Consider the following 25,831-nt stretch of genomic DNA (forward strand, 5'->3'; position numbering starts at 1 on the left):
AGCATTTTTCTAGTAGTAAATGAAGTAAGAGATGCAAAGGGAAGAAGCAGCAAGATGTGTTTATTTAGCTCTATTAGTTCCTTGAGGAGATGAGATGGAATCATTATCCCCTCTATGCCCTATCATGCTCTGCCCTGTCGAGTAAGGTACTCATTAAAAACTTATTGACTGTATAAGAGGCCTGTCCTGGTCCTTAAAATCAAAACCTTGGAAAACTAGCCTGTTCTTGCCTATGCCAGGCTCTGACTCTGTGGGTCCTCATATAACACCCTCATTGAAGCAACTTTATACCAGACTTGTTTGAAGCCCTAGGCCAGTTGTCACACATCCCCTCTGTCCTCTTTGGTCACCACATAAAATATAAACCCTCCTTATGTCATCTACCTATTCTCTTTTTATATCAAAACTACTCTAGGCTTCTTCCTGATCCAACATCTAATTATTCCCATTTGTCCCATGACTTTATATTGTATCTAATGGGACTCTTCCTCCAATGGTAAACAAACTCTCTTTCAAACCTTGCAGGTCACAGTGTTGCCATCACTGGTACGTCTTCGTGTCGATGTGGATATCATCCAACTGCCTAGCCTTTTAGTTCTTAGACTTGGGCAGTTCCAATGACGTTTACTTCCAACATACTTCAGCTGCCCTCTCACGGCCACATTAATGAGCCATTTCATTCAATAAAATGCTCTAAGTATGAAATCAAATTCAAATATGCTATGTTATCACAAAAATTGCCTATCTCCTTCCAGCTCTTCAAGTATAGCGCACTCACTATATTGTTCTGTTTTATTAAGTCCTCCAAGTCCCTTGGACCGTCCATTTGTCCTTTCACATTTCTAACTTCGGCTGGATCCCACAGTTGGTGATCTCAATTGCTCTTTCATCAGCATTTGAAATTCCCTTTTGTCCCTATTTTCCTGTCATAGCAGCCCAGGAAATTCCAGCCAATGCTATCATCTGTTTTCCTGGCTCCTTTAATGCTGGATAGTTAGGGCCATGGGAGAGGAAGGGTATCCAGAATGGATCTATCCAGTGGTCCCACTGGGTCCTTAGTGGCCCAATAATCCCCAAACAAGTAGTTTTTTTGTCAGATCCCGCTCCTATTTCTCTCAAACATTACTCCAAATCTTTATGGCATTTCTAAACTCTCTAGCTTAACTCAGTTGTTTCAATCTCAACTGATGACTTTTCTCCCTTCTATATGGATATCACGGTCTCCTTCAACCTCTTCCCTTCCTCCCTCAACCCTAAACTTACCCACTGCCATACATACCCCCTCCTCCTTCACAGAAACAACTCTCCAATGTGCCCTCAATTCTATTTTCTCCTCCTCTTTCAGCCTTCAGATTTCTTATCTACATCTTTAATGTCTCCCTTTTCTACTGGCATCTTTCCTTTAATTTATAAGGCTCTCAAGTCACTACCATCCTTAAAATAAAGGAACCAGAAAAACCTCAGCCTTCTTAATGATACCAGATACCCTTAGTTACTTAATGTTAAAAGAGAACTCATGCCATTCTTCAACATAAAGACAAGCTAGAAAATGTCAAAAGCTACTTCATTTTACTTTCTATCTCCTATATTCTTCATCTAGATTTTTCAAATAAGTCAGTGATAATCTCCTCATTCACATACCAGTGAAAAGCCATCAACGAGTATTTGTACGGCTCACTCCATTTAGCGTTCCCTCTTACCTTTATTATGTCCTCTCTCTCTGACCTCAAGACTGTCTACTAAAAACTGTCTCTTGGCTAGAGTTTAAAAGCATCAAATAACAGAACACCAGTGGTCCAAAATAAAGCCATGGGATTCAGAACTTCAGCACACAGCACACTTCTTGCTTTTCCTTTCTACCTTTGTTTATTCTCTTGCTCTATCTGTGTGAATATCTTCCTCTTCCAAAAGCATCTCCTCAAATGAGAAAACAAAGGAATTAGGAAGAAAATTTTGAAGTGGGGAAGGTAGTAAAGATAATATAATCTAATATAATGCCTTATTAGAGCCTTAAAATACACAAAACTCTAAATTGGTCAAAATTTTAAAAATATGCTGTTAATGAAATAAACAAAATGGCTATTATAATTATCTCACTTAAAATATCATTTTTGTAATCCTGAAGAATATTTGGTTACCATAATGAGAGATGGGTTCAAACGATTTAAGGCCAACTTTCGAGCCACAGATGAAAAAAATTAAAAAATCAAAAAAGCAGTAGACCAACACTCTCCAAACTTTCTTTATCACCCATCTATTTGTAAAAAAGTATATAGATAGATATATCTCTCCCCAGTGTACATTATAAAACATATACAAAGGAATAGAGAAAAGAATGAAATCAATAAATTTAAATAGAAGTTCTGTTATTTTCTTTCCCAAAGAATCATCTTGTATACACCCCTTTGGAGAACATTACTCTGAACTATTAAGGAGAAAAACAAACAATATATTAAATGACTTGATATAAAGAGCTAGTTTTATACACTGACTTTTAAGAAATTCAACTGTTTAAAATACTAAGGTTTTTTTAAAATAAAAATTTACCTGTTCTATTTATTAGCAGTGTCATAAGGAATACATTTGATGGAGATGAAAAAGAAAAAAATCATATATTTCTGTTTAAATTATAAAAAGAGCTGTGGGTTCCTATCATATTTAGTGATAGAACAAACTTTTGAACACGCTAAGTATTCTACTGCATCTGTCAAAGAGGCTCAGTGAATTCTCTCAGACACTAAGATTTAACTTCAACCAGAACACTACAGCACCACAAGTCTAAAAATCCACCTTATTTTAACACAGCAGTATCACATGCCAAGAGAGAAAAGATTCAAACTTAGACAACACAGAATTACAAAATGCCAACATACAAAAAATACATTATACATATTTCTGACATGAATAGTAACACTGAATACTTAAATTTTAGTTTGGAATTCATTCCAAACAGTAGTGTGAATAAGAAAGGGGAAAAAAACTGTAACCACTCTCGTTCCCTACCTCTGTGAAAGGGATTCAGCAGGCCTAGTTTTAATTTACTACCTCCTGCTTGTGGTGGACCATAGTAAGTATTAAGGTCCTTAGCCTTGCCAAACTCCCTCTTTATTACACAGAAGCTCTCAGAATTCAAGCACTTAAAGTTATTTAGCTGTGGTTTACCTCAGAACTGAGAAGCCTTAATTAAAGAAAGCCCTGTAATGAGGACAGAGTATACCTAGAAAGCTTTCTAAAACCACCTTTCACTTACGTCAACAGGGACCAGAAGACTCTTCCCAAGATGCTGATTAAAAGAGAGGCACCAGGCTTCAGTGTAACCATTCATGTTAGGAACATACTTCTTTATCGTCTCATCGTTCAGCCTCAGCCACACACCATCATCATTGTGGATCTATGGAGTATAAGCAACAGAAACAAGCCACGCCCTCCTGTAACTCCTATGAGGGCAGCAAGGTCCGAAAGGCTACAAAGCAGGCAAATAATGCTGGACATGGAGATTAAGCATCTAGTTTTCTCTAGGTTTTGAGAGAACCTTTAAGGAAAAAACCAGCAAGGAATGCCAAGCAATATGATAATTCACATGGTGAGATTGTGAAAAACAATGTCACTCAGGAGTAAAAGCACACAAAAAAATCACACTTTAAGATAAATATTTCAAACATAAAATCAGATGTTTCCCAAAAGAACTTCAGACTTCCTTCCCCTCAATTTAGATTTTCAGAATTGGAAGTTACTTGACTGTCTTCTTAGAAAAATGTACTGTCCAAAGTTAAGGCAATATAATAAACACATTCAAAAACAAATCACATTTTAAAAATTCAAGAAAAACTGTACTCATTTTCATTGAATCCTTGTACAGGTTCTGACTACCATGTTAGCTGAACTCCTTTTATGCTAAAAATATAATTTTAGTTACTTTTTTTATTGATAAAGAAAAATGAATGCAATGTTTGAAACTCAATGAACAGAATTTTGAAATTCTGTGAAATGATTTCCCAAACACTACCCAAACTGCTTAAAACACATTCTAACAAACAATTTAGTAAACTTACATTGTGTAAACAATGCAAATACTTTCTGTCCAAAATTTATTACCAAGTGTTTCCTTACAAATTACCTCATCAATGAAAGTGATGGTTCCATTGACCTTCACAATGCCTATCTGCTCACTCTGAAGGGAAGGGTGGCTTCGGATACGGAGCCCTGCACTGTCCTTGGCCACAAATCTTCGAACCTGAGAAAGGCAAAGACAGACAGGTGAGACAGGGGAAATCACGGAACAGAGACCTTACAAGTAAGTGGTAAGAGAGAAAATTAAACAGACTTGAAAGTATAATTCTGAGAAAGTTTCCAAAATTATTTGTAGCTGGTTTCCCTGTGCAAATAACAGTGGTTAATTTATAAAAACAACAAGAGAAAACATTTATAAAAACAACATTTTAAAAAAATGTTGTTTTTTAAAATGTATAAAAATGTAAATTATTGAAAAAAATAGAAAATTATTAATATATATTTATAATTTCTTCTCTAAACTTTGAAGACATGTGATAAAAAAGAGAAAAGAGCCATTTTTTTCCTTTCAGGAAGGTATATAAATTCTACTATCCATGTTTCTTTTTTAATAAGTAGTTTACTAAAATTCCTATAGTGCTTACTCTTTAGATGTTAGGAAATGAATTTTTTCTTTTAACAGCACAGGATACTTTAACCTTGTCAACTTTATACACTTAATTTCAGTAGACATTTTGTGAATTGTAAACTTTATTTCCTTTTTTTTTTTTTTTAAAGGGTAGCTTTTATTTATTCATTTGGCTGCGCCAAGCCTTAGTTGCGGCACGCGGGATCTTTCGTTGCGGCACACGGGATCTTTAGTTGCAGCATGCAGGATCTAGTTCCCTGACCAGGGGTCGAAACCGGAACCCCTGCATTGGCAGTGCGGAGTCTTAACCACTGGACCACCAGGGAAGTCCCAATTGTAAACTTTCAATAACAGAAAGTACACAAGGCCTATAAATTACTATAGCATTATACAAAGAAACCAAAAAGTACAGGTTCTACAATTGAGAAATGATTAGAATTATCATGAACTATTCTTCAAGTTCATTTAGGAATACTTAGAATTCGAATACTGAAATAAAGTAAAATATGAGGTGTTTGATGGGTACCTTGAAGCATCAATGAAGAAAATTAATAAATCTCAGACCAATTCATGTTCTGATTTCATTCTACCCTAACCTTATTTGGTTGAGGCTCAGTCTTTGGTTTGACCAGCTGAGTTCCTGGCGGTATCATCCCTTTTGGTGGGTCTTTTACTTTTACTTCTAGGCCAGCATCTGTAAGAAAAGGAAGGGAACTGTAACATTTGAGAACACAAGGGAGGGAGGACCCTTAAACCTAACTTAATATACACTCACAGGCTATTTTAAACAATTAAAACAAATATCTGAATTCTGTCCTTTTAAGGTGATTAATATTTAATAGCTAAGAGAGAAATATCTGAAAAATGACCTTAAGATTCCAAAGGGGTGTCTCAGGGGTTCACGGAAAAGAGGGGCTATAGAATATGTAAAATAATACTGAAAAATTCAAAATAATAAAAAAGAAACCCTCGTGTGATCAAACGTTATCTCATAACAACCAATCAGAACACTACTCATCATCTATACCAATCATCTCCTGAGTAACAGGCAGCACAGCATGGTGTCCAAGAGCTGGGCTTCTCATGTTAGACTTGGCTGTTCCCACATCTGCCACCAACTGTTTGACTCTCTGTGCCTCATTTTTTTAATCTATAAAATAGGGATGAGAATAGCACCTATCTCACTGAGATGCTGTGAGAATGAAATGATTTTTAAAATATATATAAAATATATAAGGTATGTATAAAAATTTTTAGATATATATTAAATGCTATTATCATCCTCCTTATTCTAATGTATCATTATCTGTCCTTGACTGCAGTCAAGCAAGATCCTAGTCTACTAACAGTTTGGTCACCTTTGGAGAAAGCTAAGTTAAGAAGGTGGGGAAGAAAATGAATGATTCTAAGTAAATATGAATCTTTTTCTTCAGTGTCTTTCCAGAAAGCAAATATAAGTGGATTTTTCTTATCTACTTTGTATCAGTTTCCTTTACCCGCTATTAGCCAAGAAGAAACCATTCTTGACTATCTCCACTTTTGAACTGCTGTAATTTGTGCCCCTTGCACGTCACTACTTATATTCTACTTCATGTGATTTTGTTTGCCTGTTTTATCTTGCAATCATCAGTAAGTTGTCAACACTTGCCAGGAACTCTCTTACCTAGAACAATGTTTTGCCCAGAACCAACGAAAGTTTGCTGAACTAAAGGCTTTAAAGATATGCTGAAATAAAAGAGTGTAGCAAAGGCTGCCACTAAAGGTCTCTAGGATGGTATAGATGAATCTAATATATCTGATCCTATACTTACATTAATGTATATTCTATACATCTATGGTTACAACAATGTAAAGTACCTCTTTATCTTCACTGTAAAAACAAACTACTTAAAAGTTTCCCAAAGGGTATTTTGGTGGAATGTTAATCAGTATTACTTTTATCTCTAACCTGTCTCCTCTTCCCTACATGTAAGGGTCTCATGATAAGGATTAAACAAATTTAGAGAGGATTCTTAATTTCAAGATTTCTTTGAATCCCAAATATGATAATATGAATTGTATTAATGTCTAAGATGAGACCACAATATATTGGGCTTTCTAAATCTGCCTGATCATAGGAACCCTTTTGCTTGAGGAGCATTAGGAAAGACAGTGTTATAAGGAATTCATGTTGATAAACACTTTAATTAGAGCTTTGTTGTCCTACTGTTGTCCTATTATATGGATAGTTTAAAAATAAATAAAAGAGAAAGATTAATGTCCAAAGGAAAAGCAATACATTTTTCAAAGTTAGTGGTAGGTAAACAAAAATTCATCCTTTCGGCAAGTATTTATCGAGCAGCCATCATGCGCCAGGCACTGAGCCAGACTGGGAGATCCAAAGATGAAAGAGGTGTCTGCTCACAGCCAGGAAGGGAAGGCAGACATACCACGGGGTAGGGAGGCGAGGCATGCACACGGTTACAGTGCAGCATGGAGGAGATCGAACCGGACCAGCCACATCAGGGAACGCAGGGAAGGAATCATGAGGGCTACAGCGACCCATAAGTTATTACAACATTTTAAGACCTTAAGAATGCACGAATTGAGTACTCATTATAAAGGAGGATATGAAGCCCCCCTAAAAGTTATGAAATCTGTCCATGTCTGTGATACATGTTAAAGGGCAAACTAGAACAGAAAGAGGATTTTGATTCTAGTTCTTTGCACTAAGCAACTCACAACTTAAAAAAAAAAAGTACCTATTTCAATGCCATCGATTGTAACATGAATGGTGTAGAGTCCAATAGCCCCCGGAGTCCAATTTGCACAGTAAGTGCCATCGTTATTGACACGAATCAGCATATTCTCACTGGGTCTGAAAGGAAATAAGATGAGTACTGCAACATTTCCTTTTGGTTAAACAGGTGACATCATCATTAACATGTATCAGCAAACATAAAATTTCTGATTGTATTATCACAATGAATAGCAATCCTACTGTCATCGCATGTTTTCCTACTCTCCATGATTGAATTTACTTTCTCCTCCTCACCTCAAACCTCTAGCACCACTCTTCCTCACTCTCAGCTGATCATGACCTCATCACTTTCTTCTGTTCTTGAAAAACAGAAGCAATCAGATACAACCTCAAAGTTGCAATCAGATTAAACCTATTTTCCTCTACCTCCTGTTACAATGGAAAGAGTGTCCTGGGTCTTGTCCAAAGCCAGCCCCTCCATTTGTGCTGTGAATCTCATTCCGTCAGCACTTCTGTGATGCAATTATCTTGCTCTCTCTCATTCATCGTCAATTTCTCCCACTTATACTGGATCATTTCTATTTCTATACAAACAAACTCAGAATCTTCCATCTTAAATACCTCCCCTTGATATTACAGCCTTCCCTAATATGGTCTTATATCTTTTTTTCCATTTACAGCAAAACTTATCTAAAGAATTACCTACAATCACTCTCCATTTCCTCATTTCCAATTCTCTTCCAAAACTTATTATCCTCACTAGGCTTTTGCTCCCAACACTTCATTGCAATTGATTATGTCACAGGTCACCAATGACCACCACGTCCCCAAATCCAATCATTGCTTCTTCGTCCTCAGCAATCTCAGTAGCATTTGATAACAACCGACAACTCCTCCTTTCTTGAAAAACCTTCTTTTTGCTTCTGCAACATTTTTCTGTTTTTTCTTGTACCTCACCGGCCATTCTTTCTCAGTGTTTTGTTGGCTCTCCCTTTTCTGAGCACCCTTTAACTTACGGAATGCCCCAGGATGTGGGTCTAGATCTTCTTTTTTCTTTCAGTGTCATCTCTCTAGTTGATCAGTCATCCATTCCTCAGTTTTAAATACCATATGTATAAAGATGACTCAAACATTTATTTCTCCCCTGAATTTCGAACTGGTATTTCCCGCTGCCCTGGAAATATCCCCACTTGCATAACTAAGAGGCATCTTGGCATCTCAATTTTAATATACCCAAAGAAAATTATTATTTCCTCCTCACCCCAGCACCCAGCAAAACAAAAAACTCTTGCTCATTTCTCAGACTTTTTGATCCTCATAAAAATCATGAAACCAGGGGTCAGTAACATTTTCTGTAACGGTATTTTAGTCTAATGTGCCAAGCAGTCTTTGTCACAACTTTTTAACTCTGTCACTGTAGTGTAAAAACAGCCACAGACGATACATAAGCTCATGAGCAAGGCTGGGTTCTAATATAACTTTACAAAAACATGCCTGGTTGGGTCTGCCGGCCAATCTTGGCAAATCCCTCTTCTGCTGGATAATCTATCCTGCTGCTGAAGCTGAAGAAACTTACATTCACTCTTGGATCTTCTCTTTCCTTCACCTCCCATTTCATCGTAGCAGCAGGCTGTTGGCTTCACCTTTTAAGTGTATCCCAAATCCATCCACCCCCTCTTCATTTCCACCGCTAAGGCCCTTCCACCGCTAGTCCACCTGAGCCACCTGAGAGTCTCTAACTCATCTCTCTATTCCCACTCTTGCTCCCCTGAAATTCATTCTCCAGAGAGCAGTCGCAATGATCTTTTTAAAACTATAAATCAGATTATATCACTCTCCTGCTAAAAGCCCTCCAAATAAATTTCTTACAAGAAAACTCAACCTTAACACAGCTTACCAGACCCTATGTAATATGGCCATCATCTGGTTCTCTGATCTCATCTTCCACCATTTTCTTTCCTGCTCACTATTCTCCAGCCCTGCTTTCTGTTCCTCAAAGACATCAAGCTCCATCTACCCCAGATTTTCTCTTCTTAGATTGAACTTCCCCAAATCTTTACACAACCAACTACCATCTAGCTCTCCACTCAAATAACGCCTCCTCAAACAGCCCTCCCCTGTCATCCAATACTTTGGTGACCTATCCCCTCCCCATCACTCTCTATCAAATACCCTTATTTATTATTACTATGTAGTTTACTTATTTATAGTTTGTTTCTCCACAGGAATGTATCTGCCATGAGAACCAGCACCTTCTCTATCTTGTTCATAGAAGTATCCCAGTGCCTTCCATACAGTAGATGCCTAATAGTATTTGCTGAATTAATAAAGGCATTCACTTTGACAAGAGACTTTTAAAATTAAGTTTAAAATGCCCAAAGCATAGAAAAACCTATTTACTGGCAAATGGCCAATTTGTTCTTATTTAACATGCTATAAACCTACAGAGTCCATATTTAGTTTACAAAAATCATATGCTTCCACTGAATGGACATTTTGTAACTAAAACTAAGCCAGAGACAAAATGCTACTTCCCTATTCCTAGACAAAGATACATTCTCAAAACTTCGCTATTTTGACAGAACACTTTCTAGATTGTGCATTAAAACTCTACTTTGCATACGTATCAGAGTAAAGTCATAGTAACCTGTTAATTTCTAATAAGTCATCGATACATGATAAATACAAGTACTTATGCTGTTTCAGATTCACTTCGGAGCTTTTTCTAAATTCTATGGAGGTGGTCTGTCTAAAGTACAATCCATCTAATAAGTTTTTCCAAGCAACTGTTTTAAAAAGTACTTCTCCTAACAAGCAAATAAAATAGTAAGCCAAAAAATCTGTTTCAGAAAATCTGCTTCAATCTGGAGTTAAAAGAATCACCCAGGGGCTTAAAAATAAAAGACTTCATAACTGAAAATACAAATACAACATACACTGAAATCGCTCTGCCACTCATTAGGTGAAGGAGAGAGGGAAACAAAAAGAGAAAAAACAAACTAACCAATGCTTTACAAGCCAATTTATATACTTTTAGATACTAGTTATTTCTTTATTACCTTAGTATTATGTAACATATTGGCAGTACTACAGGTCAATATAAATACATTCTACCTGTGAATCTACACATTATAAAACCTGTCGTAAATCTCTACCAGGGGATATGGGGATATATGTATACGTATAGCTGATTCACTTTGTTATACAGCAGAAATTAACACAACATTGTAAAGCAATTATACTCCAATAAGGATGTTAAAAAAAAAATCTCTACAAGGAATTTTTAAATCCTATAAAATATTTACTTATAGAAAATAAAGTTGGAATGCAGGGTGATCTTAGTTATAAGCAGTTGACAACACATGTTTTGGCTACGCTTTGAGAAAATGATCCTCACCTCTTAGGAGTCGGTGATGCAAAACGCAGTTCTTCAAATGAGTAACTTTCATAAACCTTTAAGAAAGAGATGAGCAAGAATCACAAAATCATTAGAAACATTGTTAACTACCGCACTGATAGAACATTCAATAAATGGTGCTGAGACAACTGGTTATCCATACAGGAGAAAAAGAAAAAACTCAATTACCTACATCACACCATTTACAAAAATAAATTCTAGGTGTGTTAAAGACCTAGATGTAACAGATAAAACATCAACAAATTCAGAAGAAAAAGAAAGATAATATGTTTTGAGCACATTAAAATTTTAAATTTCTCCAAAACAATGACACCATAAAGAAATGGCAAAGTTAAGCCTTCACCTGGAAGAAGGGGATTCGTAATTCATTTAACCTTAACGGGATATGAATCCATAATATATACAGAACAAATCAATACAAAAGACAGAAACAACACAAAAGAAAAGTGAGTAAAAAGCAAGTCACTGAAGAGGGAAATCTGAAAGGCCAATAAACATTTGAAACATTTGAAACATTATTCAACTAGACTGGGGATCAAGAAAATGTAAATTAAAACAACAAGATGACCCTATCACAGTCATCAAGTTGTGTTGGTAAGAACCAAATGCTGGTGAGAACATGAAGTACCTAGCATTTTGATACACTGCTCATGGGCATATAAATTCTGGCAATATTTAACATAGCTGAAGACAGGTATGTCCTACTATCCAGCAGTTCCACTTCTAGATATATATCTTAGAAAAACTCTTGCTCATGTACAAAAGGGGATATATACGAGGATGTTTATTTCAATATAATTTATAGTGAAAAAAACTAGAAACAACCTAAATGCCCATCAGTAGGGGAATGAACAAATTATGGAACAGTAATACACTGGAATACTTCAAAGCAGATAAATTGAATGCACTACAGCTACATGACTAAACCTTAAAAACAATGTTGGACAAACACTGGCAAAGTGATAGGTGCATATGATACCATTTTTATAAACTTCTGAAAAATACACAAAATTCTAAATACTATATTCCTTATAGATTAATTTGTACTCAGTAAAATACAAAAAATGTATCTGGGGAAGAAGAACCATTAATTACCTTCAGGACAGTGGTTACCTCTAGGGAAGGGACGGGAATGGGTCCAGGGAGAAGGGTTTACAGAGGGCTGCAATTGTACTGTTAACAATCTGTTTCTTAACAGAAATAACAAAAAGATCTGAAAAAGTTTGGTGAAATGTAAAGATAAAAATGGGTTGTAGGTACATGAAACTTGTCACATTATTTCCAATATTTTTATATTTCTGCAGCAATTCCAAATTAACCTTTCAAGGTTCAGGTAAAGTTCTCCAATTGCTCATTCATTTCTAACTACTACTATACTTACAGCAAAGAGAAGCACACCCACACCACTCACAAGCCCCCTTCCTTCGCCCCACCCTCGCTATTTTCATGAAAGTGATTTAGAAATGACCTAGCTTCTGTCACCTACTAAAAAGTTACAAATGAGGAAAATGCAATTTAAGGGTAAGTCTAACAAGATTACAAAGGTGTTAACAGCAGGAAAACGCAAGTTTCCAGATTCACAGTACAATGGGTTTTCTACTCCACCAATGTCCCTCAAATACATATTATTCTATTTAATAATGAAAGAATAGATCATATCTCACTTTTACATCCTCCACCAAATTTAGTTCACTACTGGGTAGCACACGGTATCTGTGAATGGTTGATATAAGAGAATCCCCTTTCCTGGAATGTGAATTAATATCTCAAAGAGAGAGTTTGGGGATGGTATTCTGTAACTGCCTTAACCTGGGCCTCTCCGAACATTCCTGAAATACTGAATTCAGTTCTGGTAACTAGATTTTCAAAGGAAATTCTACAAACCTAAGTATGTTCATAGGAAACTAAAAGAATAATTAGGGAGGTAGGGAGTCCAGAAACTAAATCTCTTAAAAAGAAGTTGAAATGAATGAGAATATTTAGCTTCAAATTCTTTAATCGTGGACAACTCATCCAAAACTCTAGCTTTTCAGTTCCTTTATTTCTTCAACCTCAATAATCTCAACTTCACCTTTGTTTCAGCCACTCGTACCAAAAGTCACAGACCTGTGATGTTACTCAGAACTGTTCAATCTCTGATATCAAAATAAAATGGCCTGCTCCTTTCTCTGCCTCCATAACTTCACTTCCTCTTCATCGACAAATTAATCAAATGACTATGCCTCTAAAGCTGCTCCTGCCAAGATCACTGATCACTGCTAGATCCTTTTCAAGACTTCACTCTGCAGCATAACATTGTTAACCTGTCTTAAACAGCTTTCTGTGACTTTCAGGACATGGCATAAGGTAGTTGGGGGAAGTAGGAAAATCAAATCTGGAAACATCGACTGTCGTTGTGTGTCCTTGGGCAAGTTATTCAACCTCTCTGTGCTTCAGTTTCCACATGTGTAACATGGGAATAAGAAACAGTCATTCATAGGGTTGTTATGAGGATGAAATGAGTTGCCATATGCAACATGGTGGGAAAAGTGGCAAAGGTAAGAGTCCTAGTTTGTACTAGCCCTTTGGCTAGTATTCTTGCCAATGTTTCCATTTTCATTTCTTTCTTTTTTTTTTTTTCATATACCTATCTTATAAATCAATATTTCTCAAAGTATAGCTTTTGAACCTGAATCATTCTGCATATTTGTTTTATATGTGAATTTTGGAACCTCTTTTCAGACCTACTGAATCTAAATCTTTGGATGGTAGGAAAATCTCCATTTTAAATAAGTGCTCCACGGGGTTTCCCTGGTGGCGCAGTGGTTAAGAATCCGCCTGCCAATGCAGGGGGCGTGGGTTCGAGCCCTGGTGTGGGAAGACCCCACATGGCACGTAGCAACTAAGCCCGTGCACCACAACTACTGAGCCTGTGCTCCAGAGCCCACGAGTCACAACTACTGAGCCTGCGTGCCACAGCTACTGAAGCCCGCGTGCCTAGAGCCCGTGCTCCGCAACAAGAGAAGCCACCACAATGAGAAGCCCGTGCACCGCAACGAAGAGTAGCCCCCGTTCGCCGCAACTAGAGAAAGCCCGCGCGCAGCAATGAAGACCCAGTGCAGCCAAAAATAAATTAATAAATTTATTTTAAAAAGAAAAATAGGGGCTTCCTTGGTGGTGCAGTGGTTGAGAATCCGCCTGCCAATGCAGGGGACACGGGTTCGAGCCCTGGTCTGGGAGGATCCCACATGCCGCGGAGCAACTGGGCCCGTGAGCCACAACTACTGAGCCTGCGCGTCTGGAGCCTGTGCTCCGCAACAAGACAGGCCGCGATAGTGAGAGGCCTGCACACCGCGATGAAGAGTGGCCCCCACTTGCCGCAACTAGAGAAAGCCCTTGCACAGAAACGAAAACCCAACACAGCCAAAAATAAATAAATAAATAAATTTATTTAAAAAAAAATAAAAATAAATAAATAAGAGCTCCAGATGTTCTGATGTGGACAAATGTTTGAGAATCACCAATATTGATGTTCCTCAGGACCCGGTCCTGGAACTTCCTTCTCCTCTCGCCACGTTAGATAGAAATCATCTGTTTCCATAATTTCATGAGTAATACAAGTACTGATGATTCTCCAATTCTTTTCTTGAGGTAAGACTGTGATCACTTCAGGTTTGTAGTTCCAACCTCTTTTTATATATCTTCACATGGATATTTCAGAGATATCTAAAACTCATCACATCAAAAGCTGAATCTGTTATCTTCCTCAACCAAATTCTGCCCCTTCTCCAACATTATCAATCTCACTACTCAAGCCCAAAATGTGAACTCCATTTTTTATTTCCTACTTCTTTCTCTTTACCTCATACCCATTAGCCACTAAGTCTTATCTATCCTAAATATCTCTTGAATCTACCCTAATTGACAACTCACTAGTCCGAGGGATCAGTATATCTCACCAGATTAAGTCAACAGTCTCCTAAAGAGACTTAAACCAAACCATGTCTCTTCATTATCCTCCCAACTGCATTCTCCATATTCCACCATGATCTTTATAAAACACAAATGTAATCATGCCATTCCTCCAACTGAAAGCCTTCAATGGCTCACCACTGCTCTCTGAAAATAGCACAATTCCTAACTTCCATTTCAAATAACAACCATCTTGATAATTTAGACTAACGTTGCCTCTAAAGATAACTAAAAAAGCTGGACAAAAAAATTTTTTTTTTGAAATCTGTCTAAAGGCACCAAAGAGCTAAAAAGCCTAAAGAAGTAAGAAACCCAAAGAGATGAGCCTGGCATTTGGAAGAACCCAAAGTTAAAGGGGGCCTAGGTAAACTCTGAATCCCTGAAGGGCTATGTCCTAGGAGTACTGGTAAATTGAAAATAGACAAGTACTTTTGCAGGAAATGAAATCCAGTTTCCAAACATCTCAATCTCTGACTGAATTAACTTGATCTACAACTGGAAACCTCTCTAGACTTCTGCCAAAAATGAATGAAAATCCTCTTTGTAGGAAAATAACATTATCCTTAAAAAAACATTGCAAGTTTGACATCTATCAACAACTCTCTAGACCTGTGATTTGTTTCTGAGTTTGAATCACTGAAATGTCTGTTAAATGAATGAACAGTGAAAAAATAAAATTTTTCTGATAAGTAAAATAAATTACCTTCATCATTGTTATGGCAATATATCGAGCCTCCTTCACAATCATGGGTTCATATGAAACATCCAGCTTTGGTGATGCCAGCCCACCAAAAGTCATGTCAGTATTAGAAGGTGCAGTTGTTACTGCAGGACTGCCAGGAATCCTTTGAGGTTTCTTTACCTGCTCTTGTTGTAAAGATGTTTTTTTCTGAGAAACAGGAACGGCTTTCACTTCCACCTAACCATGATATTATAAGAACCAAATGCTATTATTATATAATTGTCCATAACACAACAAAAGAAGCAATTTACACAATTATAAACTCACAATTCTATACATTTTATGTTACCACTCGTCCCTCTTGGGCATTCCTTTCAAAGATTATTTAACATTGCTAGAATGATCAAGATGGTTCCACCTCAATAGGGATCCTGAACACAGTGTAAAAGAGAGGCCTTGTTTTTGGGAATAAATAATCATAAATATCAAAACACAAAATAAAAACAAATGCCGCCATTAATAAAGTCCAGGAAAGGGTAGTCAAACGAATCTACCTTCTTGCAGGGACTAACATTAAATTATTTTATCCGGTAATTCAGGTATAAATACTTGCCAGCAATCTTCACATATTTTAAAGCACTGATCTCAATTTTAGCTATACTGTTTTGCAGAAGAAAAAGTACTCCATTGATAGGTATCTTAGAAATTAACAGCTAATAAAACAAATCTTATACCTAAAACTTAAAGATGTTTATTTACTCTGCAAAAAGAGTATTATTAGTTTTGTCACCAACACGAACTATTAGAGCTAAGCAACCTATCGATAATTAAACTTTCCAACTCAGCTTCTTCAATATGGGGATATCTTTTATCTATACTTTACTGTAGAGATGCAAAGAACAGACTTCCTAAGGCATTTTAAAACACTGAAAGTATAAATTGTCTCATAAACAATACTCAGAAATACTTTCCAGGAATTATAACAACACATTTTATTGTTATTTATTTGTTTATGCATTGGCAAAAAACACTCAATCCCTAGGCAACCACAAAGTTACAAACAATTTAAATACCACTTTAGCTCTTTATCATTCTGAGGGTCACCCAAAATTTCTTCTGTTCTTTTCAGACACTACTTTTGTAGTTGGCAAGAACAGGTAATTCAACAACAAGCTCTTCACAGAAATAGAAAGGATTGCATAAAAGAAAGTGACAATACTACTTAAGTAATTGAGAGACACCCCAGAAATGTGGAATGTCTTTAACGTGTATTATTCTTATTAATGCCATTCTAGGGAGTCAGTAGTTTGAGACTCTCAGTGTCTATATATAAAGTTAAGTGTAGCTAGCAAATACATTCCATTAAATCACCACAATCTTTAGTTGGGGTTATGAGAAATCAGTATTTGGATTGATATAATGCTCTGGAAATATTAAAAACCCATCTTACATTTAAAACACAGAAGTTTAAAGATACATGGTAAAATTCTTCAGCTCATGTACATTGCCACCATTAAAAGCTTTAAACTTAAATGTAATAAAAAGGAAAAAAAAGCAAATGCTTCCAAATTCTAAGATGTTTGATTTAAAATTATAGCCACTATTTTTATACGTACTATTTTGATTTAATCTTTCTTTAAACGACTATATTTACCCTAAGTAAATTAACAGTAGAAGTACATCTGCCTATGTACTATGAACCTTGAAGTAAATCACTGAATAATTTCATACTCTAGGAGTACTGAGATATAAAATGATAACCATTCTGCTTTCTTTCATAAACTGTGCTTCTTTGTAAAATTTTTTATTCTTTTATTTCCTACACAACTTTCTCTTTTCATTAAATAAGATTTCCTTGGAATAATCATTTTATAAGTTAAAAAAAAAAACAATAACACCTGCTGCTTTAAAAAGGATTTTGGATCTCACTGAAATATTATCTGCAAACCAACTTTTATGTTCCAAATAATTGGTTATTACTACATAAGGATACTTCAATAGCTTTTGAGAAGTCTAAAATGCTCCTAAAACTTCATGTGCTATCAGGCTGAAAACAAAACAGATTGAACTAATTTTGTTTTCAGCTAATATGATAATGTGATATAATAAATTAAACATCAAGAGGTATGCAAATCACTTTTCCTAAGTAGTATTTACTGGAGTTTCCTAGATACGGTTTCTAAATTAGACATAAATCTGATATGAACTTGAGCATACTGAGTAAGAGATTTAGGGCTTCTCGCCCTCAAGAAGCAAAATATGTAGGAAAAAAAAAAGAGGAAGTAAAGAGGGAGAGACAGATCATGTGGCTAAAAAAAGAACCCAAAGAGGAGAACAAAAGATAAAGCATAAAGTCTGACTCTGAAATGTAAGATGTAAACAACCCAGGTACCAGAATGGAGTAAGAGACAACAAAGCAAGGTGGAAACACAGGAAAATACAGCTGAACATATACTATAGGCGTAACAGTATGAACATTAAAAAGAAATGAAATGTTATGCCGACCTGGAAAATGGTAACTACAATGTAGTCACATGAATAAGGAACTTACTGTGGGCTCAAAGACTGGATTTAACAACTCACTACATACACTTAAGTGAGAAATTCATCAGTGAATACACAAACCCCTCAACATATTAATGTATATTGTATTGTGATCAAAACTCTGTCCTTGAGTGGAGTGATTTTTTGTATCACTTTCAGAATTACTTTTTTCTCTGTTCAATTTTTTCTTATAATCTGTGATGCTTTTTGCATTCTAAAGAGTAATTCTTAGCAGGCCTGAAATTGCTTTGATGGGGTGTGATCTTCCTTTAAAAAGTAAGATATAGGGCTTCCCTGGTGGCGCAGTGGTTGAGAATCTGCCTGCTAATGCAGGGGACACGGGTTCGAGCCCTGGTCTGGGAAGATCCCACATGCCGCGGAGCAACTGGGCCCGTGAGCCACGACTACTGAGCCTGCGCGTCTGGAGCCTGTGCTCCGCAACAAGAGAGGCCGCGATAGTGAGAGGCCCGCGCACCGCGATGAAGAGTGGCCCCCGCTTGCCGTAACTGGAGAAAGCCCTCGCACAGAAACGAAGATCCAACACAGCCAAAAATAAATAAATAAATAAATAAATAAAAGTTAGCTTAAACTTATTAAAAAAAAAAAAAAGTAAGATATAGGGAAAATATAAGAGTGCAGCATACTGTATGTGTATTATGTATATTGTATGTAACTAAGAGTACATACTCTTCCACCCTATATATGTACGTTTGGGTCATAATGCAAATCCTTGCTGGGGGTCATGGCCAAAACTTTGAAAGCCACTGGTAAAGAGCCTGATTTTTGTTTAGTATCAGGGTCAAATACTTTTCCATACAGTTTTACTTACTGGTCTTAAGACATGTGAACTATATGTCTCTTGTCTTTTTTAACTATGAGTCAAGTTAGAGGCTCCAGTGGCACTGTGCTTCTTCATGGTATAAATCAAGTAGTTGAAATAGTTCTGGGACTTCCCTGGTGGTGCAGTGGTTAAGAATCTGCCTGCCAATGCAGGGGACACGGGTTCGAGTCATGGTCTGGGAAGATCCCACATGCTGCAGAGCAACTAAGCCCGTGTGCCACAACTACTGAAGCCCAAGCACTAGAGCCCGTGCTCTGAAACAAGAGAAGCCACTGTGATGAGAAGCCCGCGCACTGCAGTGAAGAGTAGCCCCCGCTTGCTGCAGCTAGAGAAAGCCCGCGTGCAGCAACGAAGACCCAACACAGCCATAAATAAATAAATAAATTTATGTATTTATTTATTTTAAAAAAAAGAAAGAAAAAAAGAAATGGTCCACATCAAAAAAGTCTTAAAAAAAAAAAAAATAATATTGAGGTAAAATCAGCTGCTCTGTGAGTAAAAAAGATTTTGTGGCTTAATCAACTCTAAGTTCCAAACAACCAAATCACTTTGTAATACAACTTTGGGGGGCAGGGGTGGCTAGGGATTGCCTATACAAATTTTTGTTCAATATTGACTATTTTCAGAAATATAATAAAAGTTTAAAATAAGATATTTAATTAATAGATTATATCACAAAGGACTTAATATCATGCATTACAATATGCTCTAAAATGTCATTATTAATTCATGTTTCAGGGAAAAGGTATCCAAAGAACTATATCCTTCAATATAGCACATGACTAGTTCCAACCCTCATTCTTTTACAATCCAAATTTATGTATTTCTAATTTATTTAATAAGTATCAATATTATATTTTAAAGTTTGTTTCAACAGGTTTCAACAGTACCAAATGCAAAATGTATTTGAGTCTTTTAAAAGATAGGTACAAAATTTTAAAATATATTCTTCCACTGATTTATTCAATCACTTATGTATTAATGGCCTTCCCTCTGTGTGCTTAGCACTCTTTGTACGGACACTTTCTTATCCTTCCTTTGAATCACCACAGCACCTAGCAAAATGTAAAAAAACAAACCAAAAAATATATACCTTGGAAAGTTGAGTACTGATTAATATAAACAAGCCATTTCAACAATTTTTCGGCTTCCTTCATTACGTATATCTAAAGAGGGTACTGCATGTGGACTCTTAAGCACTTGCCATTTCTAAAATTTTATTAGTTACAATAGTCAGTGCATAGTTGTCTACTAATACAATCCCAATATAGTTACCTTCATATTGGGAACGTGTACCACATCCCCATACTGGTCTTTTGTTTGAACAGTGATGGTGGTAGGCCAACCACAACGAATATCATCCTTATTCAGAATCAAAGATGTTTTCTGAGGATCAGCATAAGAGTCTGGCTGAAGCCACCTAGCAGTAATGAAAAAAACAAGTAAACAAAAAACCAAACATTCATCAACATCTTCAGTGATTAACATGAAACTAAGCCAAATGAGTAAAACTTATATCAAACAAAATGCTAAAATGGTATCTTCATTTCTGATTCAGTGATAATGACCACAAGTGTCTCTAACTGGAAATAGTTAATGACAAATTCATTAAAAAATATGCTGAAGCATATAAGATTTCTGATGATTACAAATAAAATAGAAATAATTTTAAAATCAGGAAATTTGAAATTTTAACTATAGCTGATTTAAAATAAGCAAGAAAATGAATTTAGGTTGCATATACTTTGAAGTCCCAAATACACTCTTTAAGGGAGGCCTGCTGAATTTGCCAACCTGAAAGCCTGGGAAAGAGCAGGGTGTCTGTCAAAGCAGGGACAGAAGTGACATTCTGCTTGCTGGAGAGCAAGCAGGTTAAAGATACGTTGTCTATCTTCTCTTTTTTTTTTTAACATCTTTATTGGAGTATAATTGCTTTACAATGGTGTGTTAGTTTCTGCTGTATAACAAAGTGAATCAGCTATACGTATACATATAGCCCCATATGCCCTCCCTCTTGCGTCTCCCTCCCATCCTCCCTATCCCACCCCTCTAGGTGGTCACAAAGCACCGAGCTGATCTCCCTGTGCTATGCGGCTGCTTCCCTTCACACAATTTCTTAACTATCTTCCCTCACTACCCTCCCTTCCATGTAAATTTGGCCTATTTTCTGTACTTTGTGATATCCATGCCTGAATTCATGATCATCATATCCATGACCTACATTCAAGTTGTCCTGTGAGATGCATAATGAGTAATTCTGCCATGCATTACATAAAAAGTCCATAAAGATAGCACTGAGGCTGACTTAAAAGATTTTCTATTCTTCTCCAATCACCATTTTGGTTTTTAAAAACTAAAGAGTAGGGCTTCCCTGGTGGTACAGTGGTTAAGAATCTGCCTGCCAATGCAGGGGACACGGGTTCGAGCCCTGGTCTGGGAAGATCCCACGTGCCGCGGAGCAACTAAGCCCGTGAGCCACAACTACTGAGCCTGCATGTCTGGAGCCTGTGCTCCGCGACAGTGAGAGGCCCGCGCACCGCGATGAAGAGTGGCCCCCACTGGCCGCAACTGGAGAAAGCCCTCACACAGAAACGAAGACCCAACACAGCCAAAAATAAATAAATAAATTTATTTAAAAAAAAACTAAAAACTATTTTTAAAAAAACAAAAAACGGAAGAGTAATCTCTAGTTTTAAAATTAAAGACAGAGGGGAGGAGAGAAAATGGCGGAAGAGTAAGACGCGGAGATCACCTTCCTTCCCACAGATACAGTAGAAATACATCTACACGTGGAACTGCTCCTACAGAACACCCACTGAACGCTGGCAGAAAACGTCCGACCTCCAAAAAGGCAAGAAACTCCCCCCGTACTTGGGTAGGGCAAAAGAGAAAAAAGAAATAACAGAGACAAAAGAATAGGGACGGCACCTGCACCAGTGGGAGGGAGCTGTGAAGGAGGAAAGATTTCCACGCACTAGGAAGCCCCTTCGCGGGCAGAGACTGCGGGTGGCAGAGGGGGGAAGCTTCGGAGCCACAGAGGAGAGCGCAGCCACAGGGGTGCGGAGGGCAAAGCGGAGAGGCTCCCGCACGGAGGAGCGGTGCCGACCAGCACTCACCAGCCCGAGAGGCTTGTCTGCTCCCCCGCCGGGGCGGGCGGGGGCTGGGAGCTGAGGCTCGGGCTTCGGTCGGATCGCAGGGAGAGGACTGGGATTGGCGGCGTGAACACAGCCTGAAGGGGTTAGCGCACCACAGCTAGCCGGGAGGGAGTCCGAGAAAAAGTCTGCAGCTGCCGAAGAGGCAAGAGACTTTTTCTTCCCTCTTTGTTTCCCGGTGCGCGAGGAGAGGGGATTCAGAGCGCCGCCTAAACGAACTTCAGAGACGGGCGCGAGCCGCAGCTAACAGCGCGGATCCCACAGCAACAGGGGCGCAGAGGAAAAAGCGGAGAGACTCCCGCACAGAGACTCGGCGCCGAGCAGTGCTCACCAGCCCGAGAGGCTTCTCTGCTCACCCACCGGGGCGGGCGGGGCTGGGAGCTGAGGCTCGGCTTCGGTCGGATCGCAGGGAGAGGACTGGGGCTGGCGGCGTGAACACAGCCTGAAGGGGTTAGCGCACCACAGCTGACTGGGAGGGAGACCGGGAAAAGGTCTGCAGCTGCCGAAGAGGCAAGAGGCTTTTTCTTGCCTCTTTGTTTCGCTGCGCGCAAGGAGAGGGGATTCAGAGCGCCGCCTAAACGAACTCCAGAGAAGGGCGCGAGCCGCGGCGATCAGCGCGGACCCCAGAGACGGGCGTGAGACGCTGGGGCTGCTGCTGCCGCCTCCAAAAAGCCTGTGTGTGAGCACAGGTCACTCTCCACACCGCCCCTCCCGGGAGCCGGTGCAGCCCGCCACTGCCAGGGTCCCGTGATCCCCGGACAAATTCCCCGGGAGAACGCACTGCGCGCCTCAGGCTGGTGCAACGTCACGCCGGCCTCTGCTGCCGCAGGCTCGCCCCGCCTCCTCCGTACCCCTCCCTCCCCGCGGCCTGAGTGAGCCAGCGCCCCCGAAGCAGCTGCTCCTTTAACCCCGTTCTGTCTGGGCGGGGAATAGACACCCTCAGGGGACCTACACGCAGAGGCGGGTGGGTCCAAATCCAAAGCTGAACCCCAGGAGCTGTGTGAACAGGGAAGAGAAGGGGAAATCTCTCCCAGCAGCCTCAGAAGTAGCGGATTAAAACTCCACAAACAACTTGATGTGCCTGCATCTGTTGAATACCTGAATAGACAACGAATCATCCCAAATTCAGGAGGTGGACTTTGGGAGCAGGATATATTAATTTTTCCCCTGTTCCTTTTTTTTTGTGAGTGTATATGTATATGCTTCTGGGTGAGATTTTGTCTGTATAGCTTTGCTTTACAATAGCTTTATTTTGCTTCACTATATTATAGCCTCTTTCTTTCTTTCTTTCTTTCTATTTTTTCTCCCTTTTACTCTGAGCCGTGTGGACGAAAGGCTCTTGGTGCTCCAGCCAGGCATCAGGGCCGTGCCTCTGAGGTGGGAGAGCCAACTTCAGGACACTGGTCCACAAGAGACCTCCCAGCTCCACGTAATACCAAACGGTAAAAATCTCTCAGAGATCTCCATCTCAACATCAAGACCCAGCATCACTCAATGACCAGCAAGCTACAGTGCTGAACACCCTATGCCAAACAACTAGCAAGACAGGAACACAGCCCCATCCATTAGCAGAGAGGCTGCCTAAAATCATAATAAGGCCACAGACACCCCAAAATACACCACCAGACGTGGATGTGCCCACCAGAAAGACAAGATCCAGCCTCATCCACCAGAGCTCAGGCACTAGTTCCCTACACCAGGAAGCCTACACAACCCACTGAACCAACCTTAGCCACTGGGGACAGATACCAAAAACAACGGGAACTACAAACCTGCAGTCTGTGAAAAGGAGACCCCAAACACAGTAAGATAAGCAAAATGAGACGACAGAAAAACACACAGCAGATGAAGGAGCAGGGTCAAAGCACACTAGACTTAACAAATGAAGAGGAAATAGGTAGTCTACCTGAAAAAGAATTCAGAATAATGATAGTAAGGATGATCCAAAATCTTGGAAATAGAATAGACAAAATGCAAGAAACATTTAACAAGGACGTAGAAGAACTAAAGAGGAACCAAGCAATGATGAAAAACACAATAAATGAAATTAAAAATACTCTAGATGGGATCAATAGCAGAATAACTGAGGCAGAAGAAAGGATAAGTGATCTGGAAGATAAAATGGTGGAAATAACTACTGCAGAGCAGGATAAAGAAAAAAGAATGAAAAGAACTGAGGACAGTCTCAGAGACCTCTGGGACAACATTAAACGCACCAACATTCGAATTATAGGGGTCCCAGAAGAAGAAGAGAAAAAGAAAGGGACTGAGAAAATATTTGAAGAGATTATAGTTGAAAACTTCCCTAATATGGGAAAGGAAATAGTTAATCAAGTCCTGGAAGCACAGAGAGTCCCATACAGGATAAACCCAAGGAGAAACACGCCAAGACACATATTAATCAAACTGTCAAAAATTAAATATAAGGAAAACATATTAAAGGCAGCAAGGGAAAAAAAACAAATAACACACAAGGGAATCCCCATAAGGTTAACATCTGATCTTTCAGCAGAAACTCTGCAAGCCAGAAGGGAGTGGCAGGATATACTTAAAGTGATGAAGGAGAAAAACCTACAACCAAGATTACTCTACCCAGCAAGGATCTCATTCAGATTCGATGGAGAAATTAAAACCTTTACAGACAAGCAAAAGCTGAGAGAGTTCAGCACCACCAAACCAGCTTTACAACAAATGCTAAAGGAACTTCTCTAGGCAAGAAACACAAGAGAAGGAAAACACCTACAATAACAAACCCAAAACATTTAAGAAAATGGGAATAGGAACATACATATCGATAATTACCTTGAATGTAAATGGATTAAATGCTCCCACCAAAAGACACAGGCTGGCTGAATGGATACAAAAACAAGACCCATATATATGCTGTCTACAAGAGACCCACTTCAGACCTAGAGACACATACAGACTGAAAGTGAGGGGATGGAAAAAGATATTCCATGCAAATGGAAATCAAAAGAAAGCTGGAGTAGCAATTCTCATATCAGACAAAATAGACTTTAAAATAAAGACTATTACCAGAGACAAAGAAGGACACTATATAATGATCAAGGGATCGATCCAAGAGGAAGCTATAACAATTGTAAATATTTATGCACCCAACATAGGAGCACCTCAATACATAAGGCAAATACTAACAGCCATAAAAGGGGAAATCGACAGCAACACAATCATAGTAGGGGACTTTAACACCCCACTTTCACCAATGGACAGATCATCCAAAATGAAAATAAATAAGGAAACACAAGCTTTAAATGATACATTAAACAAGATGGACTTAATTGATATTTATAGGACATTCTACCCAAAAACAACAGAATACACATTTTTCTCAAGTGCTCATGGAACATTCTCCAGGATAGATCATATCTTGGGTCACAAATCAAGCCTTGGTAAATTTAAGAAAATTGAAATCGTATCAAGTATCTTTTCCGACCACAACGCTATGAGACTAGATATCAATTACAGGAAAAGATCTGTAAAAAATACAAACACATGGAGGCTACACAATACATTACTTAATAACGAAGTGATTACTGAAGAAATCAAAGGGGAAATCAAAAAATACCTAGAAACAAATGACAATGGAGATACGACGACCCAAAACCTATGGGACGCAGCAAAAGCAGTGCTAAGAGGGAAGTTTATAGCAATACAAGCCTACCTCAAGAAACAGGAAACATCTCGAATAAACAACCTAACCTTGCACCTGAAGCAATTAGAGAAAGAAGAACAAAAAAACCCCAAAGCCAGCAGAAGGAAAGAAATTATAAAGATCAGGTCAGAAATAAATGAAAAAGAAATGAAGGAAACAATAGCAAAAATCAATGAAACTAAAAGCTGGTT

The 25,831-nt window shown here is 38.4% G+C and overlaps 1 protein-coding gene across 11 annotated transcripts in view; it reads right to left on the bottom strand.

Annotated features, from left to right (window-relative positions):
- MYCBP2 (MYC binding protein 2) overlaps positions 1-25,831 on the bottom strand; it is a 277,195-nt gene that overhangs the window by 77,693 nt on the left and 173,671 nt on the right. For all 11 annotated transcript variants that reach the window (XM_068527032.1, XM_068527035.1, XM_068527036.1 and 8 more), the window contains 7 exons: positions 20,091-20,235; positions 15,452-15,667; positions 10,777-10,832; positions 7,381-7,496; positions 5,236-5,333; positions 4,118-4,234; positions 3,251-3,391 (listed from right to left, as the gene is read on the bottom strand). In XM_068527032.1, coding sequence (XP_068383133.1) covers positions 3,251-3,391; positions 4,118-4,234; positions 5,236-5,333; positions 7,381-7,496; positions 10,777-10,832; positions 15,452-15,667; positions 20,091-20,235 — 889 coding nt within the window. The remainder of the gene's footprint in view (positions 1-3,250; positions 3,392-4,117; positions 4,235-5,235; positions 5,334-7,380; positions 7,497-10,776; positions 10,833-15,451; positions 15,668-20,090; positions 20,236-25,831) is intronic.

Source organism: Eschrichtius robustus, chromosome 18 (assembly GCF_028021215.1).
Source record: "Eschrichtius robustus isolate mEscRob2 chromosome 18, mEscRob2.pri, whole genome shotgun sequence".
Classification (NCBI taxonomy): Eukaryota; Metazoa; Chordata; class Mammalia; order Artiodactyla; family Eschrichtiidae; genus Eschrichtius; species Eschrichtius robustus.